At 40.7% G+C, this 12,224-nt stretch overlaps 1 protein-coding gene across 1 annotated transcript in view; it reads left to right on the forward strand.

Annotated features, from left to right (window-relative positions):
* Positions 1-6,452, forward strand: part of LOC139367143 (DNA topoisomerase II binding protein 1) — a 35,127-nt gene extending 28,675 nt beyond the window's left edge. Inside the window, exon 27 of the mRNA XM_071105218.1 lies at positions 6,164-6,452. Within this exon, the coding sequence (XP_070961319.1) occupies positions 6,164-6,310 (147 nt within the window). The 3' untranslated portion in view covers positions 6,311-6,452. The remainder of the gene's footprint in view (positions 1-6,163) is intronic.
* Positions 6,453-12,224: the final 5,772 nt, after the last annotated feature.

Consider the following 12,224-nt stretch of genomic DNA (forward strand, 5'->3'; position numbering starts at 1 on the left):
CGCTTTCAGTTTCGCACGAATGCTGCCATCAATCCACTGTTTCTGGTTTGGGAATGTTTTAATAGTTGCTGTGGGTACGACATCGCCAATCCACTTGCTAATGAACTCGCTCACCGAATCAGCGAATTCGTCTGTTTGACGCAATGCGGAACATATCCAAATCCACGTGAAAGAAGCAATCTTGAAGCGTGGAATCAATTGGTCGGACCAGCGTTGAACAAACCTGAGCACGGGAGCTTCCTGTTTTAGTCTCAGTCTATAGGCTGGGAGCAACAAAATGGATTTGTGGTCAGCTTTTCCAAAAGGGGGGCGGGGGAGGGCTTTATATGTAAGTTAGAATAACAATGATCCAGGGTTTTACCAGCCCTGGTCGCACAATCGATATGCTGATAGAATTTAGTGAGTCTTGTTTTCAGATTAGCCTTGTTAAAATCCCCAGCTACAATGAATGCAGCCTCAGGATATGTGGTTTACATAGTGTCAAAGTTCGTTCGGGGCCATCGATGCGTCTGCTTGGGGGGGAATATATACGGTTGTGATTATAATCGAAGAGAATTCTCTTGGTAGATAGTGAGGTCGACATTTGATTGTGAGGAATTCTAAGTCAGGTGAACAGAAGGACTTGGGTTCCTGTATGTTATGATCACACCACGTCTCGTTAATCATAAGGCATACCCCCCTGCCCCTCTTCTTACCAGAAAGATGCTTGTTTCTGTTGGCGCGATGCGGGAAGAAACCAGCTGGCTGTACCGACTCCGATAGCATGTCTCGAGTGTGCCATGTTTCCGTGAAGCATTGAAATTAGCATCTGTACTTATCTATTTCATAATTATTATTGTTTTGGATCAGATATTATGCATTCTACCACAATTTTCACAATTCTCTAACGCAAGTAGAGGTCCAAAAGCAAAACAACATTCTAAGATGGGTTTTTTTTAACATTGCTCTAATGAAAAGCCCTAAGCTAAACATGACACTGAAAATATTAAATTCAGTCATGCGAAGGCCAAGTGGGGTAAGGGGGAGGGGTGTTTTGATAAGAAGAACCTCATTCTGAAGGCATTTTTTACCTCTTTCTCCCCAATTTTGTGATATCGAATTGTTAGTTACTTTCTTGTCCCATCGCCTCAACTCCCGTACGGACTCGGGAGAGACGACGGTCGTGAGCTGTGCGTCCTCCAAAATACGACTCCGCCAAGCCGCACTGCTTCTTGACAAAATGCTCGCTTAACCCAGAGGCCAGCCGCACCAATGTGTTGGGGGAAACACTGTACACCTGGTGACCATGTCAGTGTGCATTGCGCCCGGCCCGCCACAGGAGTCGCTAGAGCGCGATAGAACAACCATCCCCTAACCCGGACGACGCTGGGCCAATTGGGTCTCCCGGTCGCGGCCGGCTGCACCACAACCTGGGATCAAATCAAATTTAGTATATAGCCCTTCGTACATCAGCTGATATCTCAAAGTGCTGTACAGAAACCCAGCCTAAAACCCCAAACAGCAAGCAATGCAGGTGTAGAAGCACGGTGGCTAGGAAAAACTCCCTAGAAAGGCCAAAACCTAGGAAGAAACCTAGAGCGGAACCAGGCTATGTGGGGTGGCCAGTCCTCTTCTGGCTATGCCGGGTGGAGATTATAACAGAACATGGCCAAGATGTTCAAATGTTCATAAATGACCAGCATGGTCCAATAATAATAAGGCAGAACAGTTGAAACTGGAGCAGCAGCACGGCCAGGTGGACTAGGGACAGCAAGGAGTCATCATGTCAGGTAGTCCTGAGGCATGGTCCTAGGGCTCAGGTCCTCCGAGAGAAAGAGAGAGAATTAGAGAGAGCACACTTAAATTCACACAGGACACCAAATAGGACAGGAGAAGTACTCCAGATATAACAAACTGACCCTAGCCCCCCGACACACAAACTACTGCAGCATAAATACTGGAGGCTGAGACAGGAGGGGTCAGGAGACACTGGCCCCATCCGAGGACACCCCCGGACAGGGCCAGGATCTGTAGTGCAGTGGCTTAGACCGCTGCGCCTCGAAGGGAGGCCCCTAACGCATACATTTACTTGTGCACATCTAAGGACTACTCCTCTTGACCAGTGGTTCTCAGCTGGTTTTGCCTCGGTACCCAAATTGAACCAGGTTGTCTCAGTTGCGACCCAATATTAACATCACAAAAATACAATTTGTAAACTATGCTATATTAAATGTTGCAACATTCCCACTTCTTTCATTGTCAATAATAAAATGTTGCCCATATTCTTGATTAATGTTAGTAAACTCAATGGTTAGAGACTACAAAATCAACCAAAATTGCGCTGCTAATAGCTCTATATTAAAAAAAAAAAAAAAAGTTTTGTAAGTTAATTTATAATTTCTAAACAATTTCTACCTGGTTTGAGTTCAGACTGGAGTATTTTATTATTTTATTTTCATTTAGTCAGACACGAGATCCATTCAAAACCTCCCTGGTCGCGACCTACCAGCTGCTCTAGAGAAAACAATTGGAGTTTTACAGGAACTAATGAGACATGCCCACAGTGTTCTATTTATAATAAATATAATTGAATGTAAACTTTAACCAGTATACAATTTTTTTATGATTTATGGACAAACTACAGCATCATTTTGTTTTATTCAAATAAGTTGGGTTTTAATAAAGTTTAATTGAATTAACTAACCCGAGAATTTAATCTTGACGCATTTTAGTAATGAGAATTTGGGATGAAAATGTACAAAATTCTGGCAACAATTTTAAATGTATTTAAAATAAGACCCTTTGCCAAAACTAGACTTAGGCCTTTGCTACAGACATGTTTAAAACTGGTTTCATGGTTATCACCCATACAAGTAATGTTGGGAAAGTCTAAAGCACGCGTCAAACTCATTTCACAGAGGGCCAAGTGTCTGCAGGTTTTCGCTCCTCCCTTGTACTTGATTGATTGAAATAAGGTCACTAATTAGTAATGAACTCTCACTCACCTGGATGTCTGTCTTCATTGAAAAGGAAAAATGAAAAGCCTGCAGGCACTAGTCCTCCATGGAAATTAGTTTGACACCCCTGGTCTAAAGTGAATCCAGTTGGTTAATATTTGATCCATAAAATGGCACGGTGCCTTCATTTAACCATACTATGTGACCATACTATGTGATCAACCTTCTCCATAATACCCACCCTGGCCAGTTAAAGGTTCTCCATGTAACACTTCCACCTGCAACTAGGGCCCAAATTCCAATTACATACCAGTAGTAACAAAGAAATATAAATTCACCAGGGTAAAACAAATAATTTTAGAGAGGCACGTGGCCTCCAACTGCTCCTAAATGCAAGTAAAACTAAATGCATTCTCTTCAACCTATGGCTGCCCGCACCTGCCCACCCGTTTAGCATCACTACTCTGGACGGTTCTGACTTAGAATATGTGGACAACTACAAATACCTAGGTGTCTGGTTAGACTGTAAACGCTCCTTCCAGACTCACATTAAGCATCTCCAATCCATAACTAAATATAGAATTGGCTTCCTATTTCGAAAAACAAAGCATCCTTCACTCATGCTGCCAAACATACCCTAATAAAACTGACTATCCTACCGATCCTTGACTTCGGCGATGTCATTTACAAAATAGCCTCCAACACTCTACTCAACGAATTGGATGCAGTCTATCACAGTGTCATCTGTTTTGTCACTGGTCACCCCCGAAGCCAACTCCTCCTTTGGCTTCCTTTCCTTCCAGTTCTCTGCTGCCAATGACTGGAACGAATTGCAAAAATCATCTGAAGCTGGAGACTCATATCTCACTAACTTTAAGCATCAGCTGTCAGCAGCTTACAGATCATTGCACCTGTACATGGCCCATCTGTAAATAGCCCACCCAACTACCTCATCCCGATGTTATTTATTTTTTGCTAATTTGCACCCCAGTATCTCTACTTGCACATCTATCACTCCAGTGTTTAATTGCTAAATTGTAATTATTTTGCCACTGTGGCCGTTTTATTGCCTTACTCCCTAATCTTACTTCATTTGCACATACTGGATATAGACTTTTCTATTGTGTTATTGACTGTACATATGTTTATTCCATGTAACTCTGTAGTTTGTGTCGCACTGCTTTGCTTTATCTTGGCCAGGTTGCAGTTGTAAATGAGAACTTGTTCTCAACTGGCCTACCTGGTTAAATAAAGGTGAAATGTGTATAGGTATGTGTGTTTGTTTATTTATTTATTTATATATATATATATATATATATATATATATATATATATATATATATATATATATATATATATATATATATATATATATATATATATATATATATATATATATATATATATATATATATATATATATACACACATACATACACACACACACTGCTCAAAAAAATAAAGGGAACACTAAAATAACACATCCTAGATCTGAATGAATGAAATATTCTTATTAAATACTTTTTTCTTTACATAGTTGAATGTGCTGACAACAAAATCACACAAATTATCAATGGAAATCAAATTTATCAACCCATGGAGGTCTGGATTTGGAGTCGCACTCAAAATGAAAGTGGAAAACCACACTACAGGCTGACCCAACTTTGACTTAATGTCCTTAAAACAAGTCAAAATGAGGCTCAGTAGTGTGTGTGGCCTCCACGTGCCTGTATGACCTCCCTACAACTCCTGGGCATGCTCCTGATGAGTTGGCGGATGGTCTCCTGAGGGATCTCCTCCCAGACCTGGACTAAAGCATCCGCCAACTCCTGGGCAGTCTGTGGTGCAACGTGGCGTTGGTGGATGGAGCGAGACATGATGTCCCAGATGTGCTCAATTGGATCCAGGTCTGGGGAACGAGCGGACCAGTCCATAGCATCAATGCCTTCCTCTTGCAGGAACTGCTGACACACTCCAGTCACATGAGGTCTAGCATTGTCTTACATTAGGAGGAACCCAGGGCCAACCGCACCAGCATATGGTCTCACAAGGGGTCTGATGATCTCATCTCGGTACCTAATGGCAGTCAGGCTACCTCTGGCGAGCACATGGAGGGCTGTGCGGCCCCCCAAAGAAATGCCACCCCACACCATGACTGACCCACCGCCAAATCGGTCATACTGGAGGATGTTGCAGGCAGCAGAACGTTCTCCACGGAGTCTCCAGACTCTGTCACGTCTGTCACGTGCTCAGTGTGAACCTGCTTTCATCTGTGAAGAGCACAGGGCGCCAGTGGTGAATTTGCCAATCTTGGTGTTCTCTGGCAAATGCCAAACGTCCTGCACAGTGTTGGGCTGTAAGCACAACCCCCACCTGTGGACGTCGGGCCCTCATACCACCCTCATGGAGTCTGTTTCTGACTGTTTGAGCAGACACATGCACATTTGTGGCCTGCTGGAGGTCATTTTGCAGGGCTCTGGCAGTGCTCCTCCTTGCACAAAGGCGGAGGTAGCGGTCCTGCTGCTGGGTTGTTGCCCTCCTAAGGCCTCCTCCACGTCTCCTGATGTACTGGCCTGTCTCCTGGTAGCGCCTCCATGATCTGGACACTACGATGACAAAGACACAGCAAACCTTCTTGCCACAACTCGCAATGATGTGCCATCCTGGATGAGCTGCACTACCTGAGCCACTTGTGTGGGTTGTAGACTCCGTCTCATGCTACCACTAGAGTGAAAGCACCGGCAGCATTCAAGTGACCAAAACATCAGCCAGGAAGCATAGGAACTGAGAAGTGGTCTGTGGTCCCCACCTGCAGAACCAGTCCTTTATTGGGGGTGTCTTGCTAATTGCCTATAATTTCCACCTATTGTCTATTCCATTTGCACAACAGCATGTGAAATGTATTATCAATCAGTGTTGCTTCCTAAGTGGACAGTTTGATTTCACAGAAGTGTGATTGACTTGGAGTTACATTGTGTTGTTTAAGCGGTCCCTTTATTTTTTTGAGCAGTGTATATTACTCCCATGACTAGCTGGTCTGGCTCTTGTGTGTACTAGTTCTTCACATCCTTGCAACTGATGTTTTTTGGATTATGATAAAGTAAGAAGCAGTACCAAGCCATTTTAGGTGTTTCTAATCAGTGTTCTTGTAAAACATGAAGGAATCTAAATTGTCTAAAATATTACATGTTGCTCCACTAAGAAAAGTATTTTGTATTATTGTCCAGGAGCCGTCTGCACCAATAGAGATGTACTATCTTCCTCAAGCGGCCCAGTGTCTGCCAGTGGGCGCAGACGTCAGCCGCACCACCCCGTCCTACAAGCGCAAAGTATCAGGAGATTCCTCCAAGCTCAAGAAGACCCGCCTCAAGTGAGAACATCGGCATTTAGAGCTGTGGTGTCAACAAGTAAATTCCATCATTTTAGAAACACCCTTGCAAGCCTTAATGATAGTATGTATGTAAATAAGATGTTTTTTCATTATTAGTTGTATGAAAATAAAATTAATTTGACAAATGTTTGTATTGTGATTGATTGGCGCTTTCAGCAAGAGTCAGACAATGTTCTCAAGCACTCAACACTGAGAGATGCACTGTCGATGTATGTCCTATAGAGGGCACTCCACAATCGGTTTTTGATCCCAAGCATCATTCCTGGACTGAGTGCATTGTTGTTCATTGTTTTAAGCATCATATGCTGAACCATTGAGCTTTTTTTTTTGCACCTCTAAGTCTCCTGATACCAAAAGCAGGGACAAAATGTTTCAACCTCTCCTTTTTTCATTGACAACGTGAGTCCTCTTGAGATCAATTCTACCTGCTATGAAGTGATAATGGCATTTGTTCAGGGTGTCACACCAGTCTCTGACCCACGCTGTCACATCCGTTGCCATTACTGGCACCAACCTCGTTACTCATGGCAACCACTTACCACCACACTGCTGCCATTGCCTCGCTAAGCTATAATTGTTATTTTTGATATGATGGAACATTGATCTCACCTACCAGATTCTACATAAATGCGTACGTATAAACTCAGAACAAACTGGCAAAGGCTAACCAAGGCAGAGGTTTACTTATTGTGCTGGAGAACAAAGAAAAATGAGAAGTCCCCAGAGCCCACTAGATGTGTTCAAAGCAGTTGTGCTGACCTTGCAACAGCTGTGTGGTGCTCTGGTACTGTGAACACCAGATTTCTTACCCTGTTATGTGCCAATGCTAGGCTGGTGAGGGGCAGGGTATCTGGAGGGGTAAGTGGTTTAACCTCAAAATGGCTAAGCTGTTGGTTGAATGCTGCAGGATTAGGGGAGAAGATGGGGGAGTGCTCCCCGCAGAGCAATCGGGTGACACAGGCTTTCTGAACCAAACTGGATGCGTAGCCTACATTTCCACTGATATGGTGCTAAACATGCTACAGTATTTTCTTGTTGGTTACAAAAGAGTGGTCCTCTCGCAAGCGCAATACTCCCTAACCCATTTAATCGACTTAGTGTTTAACAATTGTGCTTCCATGTTGGCCAGCTATAGGACATTCACAATGGGAAGCCCAATTATATTCCTCTGTCCCAGGTCTGTTTCTGGAGGCTCAGATAAAGGTTCTCTCCCCCTCCACAATCTCACTGGCCATGGCTGTGTCCCAAATGACACCCTATTCCCCAGATAGTCCACTATATAGGGAATATGGTGTCATTTGGGATGCATTTTATAAGACAAATGCTGCAGGGGCTGAGGAACCTAATGAGAAAGTCAGACCACTGGGACAGCGCACAGCATGATTCCCACAACAATGCCATGTTTCCTTGGTGATGATGAGAGGGACATGGGAGCCTGTGGCAGTGTTGTGTGCTCTCCATCTCTGAACCCAATAAACATTGCAATAACAGAAACCTTCATTCATAGTGAACTGATTTAATAAATATTAGTGGTATAAGCGAGAGTGAGAGCCCATGCCATGGCCCATAATTAAAAACCTTCCAAAGTGGGGTGTCTCGGCATCAAGGACAACCTAGTTAAATCGTGTCAATTTGAATGTTTTCTGTCAACACTTGTATTTAATTAATGGGGAAATATTTGTATTCAGTTAGAGTTGTCTTGGATTTTTTTTATTTTTGATTGAATATCCAAAACATACAATATACTTTCAGAGAAGCCTCTCAACAACTACACCATACCAGTCATCCAACAGACTCCTATTCAGAGCGACACACAGAAGCATCCAGGGTCAATGCCCTGCTCAAGGGCACGTTGACAGATCTCCCACCAGGCGAAAAAACATGAACCCGAACTCTACAAGATCCCCCCCCATAGTTCCCCAATAGCTGTCCCTCAACCTTTTCGAGAACCCTCCCACTGACCCCCCCAAGAATAAAAATACAATTAATTATATTCCCCACCCCCAAGAACCCCCCCGATGCACCAACAACAAAGAGAATGAACTAAAAAGACAGAAGAAAACAGCAAACAACAATGCAAAAAAATAACAAAGGACATCGAGGACAACTAAAATCATAACAGCAATGCCAACTGTAGATGTTTGTCTGCATGTCTGGCGCTATTACATGTATGTGTGTGTTCTTGTATGTGTTTATTTGAATTAGAGGGTGTGTATATGCATGTGTACAAACACCTGCACAGCATCAGCCTCAGGCAAACCGGCATTAGCTGTAAAAATACTGCCACTCTGTGTCATTCAAACTTACTTTTTTTTTTTTTTATTATGTTTTATTTTGACTTGATTTTTGACTTCTCTTTGACCATCATTCTATCTCCCGCACAGCATCTCCACTCCCACTTGTCTCTAATTCCACATCCCAACCCTCAGCTTCCCTCAGCCCATCACATCTATCTCTGCTGGCCACCCACTTTGGGTTTCTACGCAACACATATCTTTCAACTATGCTGTGATGTTTAACATACAATTTCATTCTCATCATACAATCTCATTTAATAGAATCCACAGATTGCGAGTTGAAGATAGTAAAATTATTTAAGAGTTTTTGTAATTGACTGACCCGGTCTCTCCAGATCTCCTAACAGTACTATTTGTTAGGGTCAATTTTAGATGAATGCTATGTGTTTTCAGCCATTGCTGAACCTGAGACCAAAAACAGGCTACCTGAGGGCAATACCAAAATAAATGGTCTATTGATTCTGTATCCTCACAACAAAATCTGCAGAGCTTCGATGATTTTATGCCCCAAATATTCAACATTTTGTTGGTGGCAAGAATTCTATGTAATAATTTTAGCTGAAAAGCACAAAGTCTTGAATCTTGCGTTTTATATATCAACTCATACACCTTGTACCATGGAATCGGGAAATCAAAGATATCTTCTCAACTATTTTGCAATCTGTATGACACAGTTGTCAACATCCTGGTCCTCAAATGAAACTGGTATACTTTCCTATATGCTATTTTTATTCCTCTGCCAGTTTTGATCCTTTATATTGGGCAGACAGACCAGTTCCCTACCTCCTCCCGTTGCCACCTGCCTCCATTTTTGGGGTAATGCTGTAATCAATTGGTTGTACTCTTGGATTGAGCAGACCTTCCAATTCTGTCCATGAAGGACATAACTCTACCATTCCAATTTACAATATCATTTAAGAACATAATACCCTTTTCAAACATCTTTCCCATAAATACAGGTATTTTATCAACAAGCACATATGAGTTCAGCCATAATATTTGTTGTAATATTTGTTCTATCCTTTCAGGGGATGAAATTGTAGCCAGCTCTGCAATGCTTGTTTGAAAAAGAAAGATACTTTGAAAAAATGCTTAATTTTCAATTCATTGAAAATAAGACATGGCAATCTGCACAAAGGCAAAAAGGCCATTTTTAAGCAATGGATGAGCTTTTCTTAGTAATCTACTTGAGAACCATTTAGGGTTCAAGTAAAACGTTTGAATAAGTGAGGCTTTTAGAGAGAGGTTTAGTGCTTTTATATTTAATAATCTCAACCCACCCAATTCATATTCGTTATATAGATAGGCACGCTTTATTTTGTCTGATTTAGCATCCCAGATAACGCTAAATATTTTTTGCTCATATGATTTGAAAAACAAATCATCAGGAGTAAGCAGCACCAGAAGTGAGTGAGTAAACTGAGATAAGACTAAGGAGTTAATCAGGGCAAATCTTTCATTAAATAGACAAGTATTTACCTCTCCATGGTTGCATGATGTCTATTTTTACAAGTTCTCTATTGAAATTCATTGTGGAGAGCTTATTTCTATTTTGTGATATGAATACCAAGTATGTCTACTTCACCCTCAGCACATTTTATAGTTAAACTGCAGGGAAATGTCAAAGTTGTATTTTTTAAAGATCCAATACGTAATATTGTACATCTATCAGAATTAGGTTTTAGTCCAGAGAGTACAGAAAAGTTATTTAGATCTTCAATGAGATATTGCAGCTAGTGTACTGAATATAAAACTTGAGTCATCTGCATACATTGTTTTTAAGCATTTCTAATCCTCTAATGCTGTTAATGGATCTGATTTCAATAGCTTGCATTTCGATGGCCATAACGAATAGATATGGTGACAGCGGACACCCTTGTTTAACTCCTCTTGACAATTCAAAACTCTCTGAGAAGTATACATATTTACTAATTTACACCTGGGGTTGATATACATTATTTTTACCCATTTTATAAGAGAATCACCGAAATTGAATTCTGGAATTTATAAATAAAACCCAGTCTTTATCAAATGCCTTTTCAAAATCCGCTATAAATACCAGGCCTGGCTTCTTAGATGTTTCTTGACGTTCTATTATTTCTAGTAGTTGTATATAATCTCTAATGTATCGTCCATGTAAAAAACCTGTCTGATCAGGATGAACAATACCTGGTAAAACTTTTTTAATTCTGAGTGCTATTCATTTCTCAATAATTTTTGCATCACAACATTGAAGTGTAAGGGGCCGCCAGTGTTTTAAATAGACTGGGTCTTTATATTTGCCATATGGGTCTCGTTTTAATAATAAAGAAATCAGACCTTCCTGCTGAGTACCTGGCAGACTACCATTTCGTTAGGAGTAGTTAAAACAATCTATCAAGGGAGCTTTTAATGTATCAAAAAAGATATACCTCTTTATTTATTTATTTTATTCCACCTTTATTTAACCAGGTAGGCTAGTTGAGAACAAGTTCTCATTTACAATTGTGACCTGGCCAAGATAAAGCAAAGCAATTTGACACACACAATCAATAATACAGTAGAAAAATCTATATACAACATGTGCAAATGAGGATGAAACAGAAAAGAAAACATCTGCCTAAAATATTTCGATATTTCGAAAATATTTACAATTATAAAGATGACTCCGTCTTCAGTAAAGAGTTTATACATATTATTTTTGGTAGCGTTCCCGTATTGGAGATTCAGGAAGAATTTTGTGCATTTTTCTCCATATTCCATCCAGTTTGCTTTATTTTTGTAATAGATTACATTGAATAAGTGCCTCAAGTTTTTTGGGGTTTTCCTCTAACTTATTTTGTATCTCTGTAGTATCGTTTTTATTGCCATCTACCTGTACTATTAGTTCATGGATTTCCCTTGTTAGTCTTGTCTCTTTAGCCAGAAACAGCTTTTTTTTTTTATTATTGATGAATATTGAATTGAATGACCTCTGAAGGTACATTTAAAGGTATCCCAAACAATAAGGGGATTTGCTGAACCTATATTATACTGGAAAAATTCAGTTATTTCCAATATCCCCATCCATGTGGAAAATCTATAAGAGTTATGTGAATGCCAATTAGATGATGATCCGAACGCATTCTGTCTCCAATTAAAACTTTTTAAACCTTTGATGCAAGAGAGAAAGAGACAAAGTAGTTAAGATGACTACCTTGATTTAGTCTCCTCCATTTCCACCTTACCAAATACTTTTAAACTCAGTTTTTCATCATTCCTGACATTTAATCCTAGTGAAAATTCCCTGTCTTAGGTCAGTTAGGATCACCACTTTATTTTAAGAATGTGAAATGTCAGAATAATAGTAGAGAGAATGATTGATTAATTTAAACTTGTATTTTCTTTCATCACATTCCCAGTGGGTCAGAAGTTTACATACACTCAATTAGTTTTGCCTTTAAATTGTTTAACTTGAGTCAAATGTTTTGGGTTGCCTTACACAAGCTTCCCACAATACGTTGGGTGAATTTTGGCACATTCCTCCTGACAGCTGGTGTAACTGAGTCAGGTTTGTAGGCCTCCTTGCTCGCACACGCTTTTTCAGTTCTGCCCACAAATTTTCTATAGGATTGAGGTCAG

This window comes from Oncorhynchus clarkii, chromosome 15, assembly GCF_045791955.1.
Source record: "Oncorhynchus clarkii lewisi isolate Uvic-CL-2024 chromosome 15, UVic_Ocla_1.0, whole genome shotgun sequence".
NCBI lineage: Eukaryota > Metazoa > Chordata > Actinopteri > Salmoniformes > Salmonidae > Oncorhynchus > Oncorhynchus clarkii.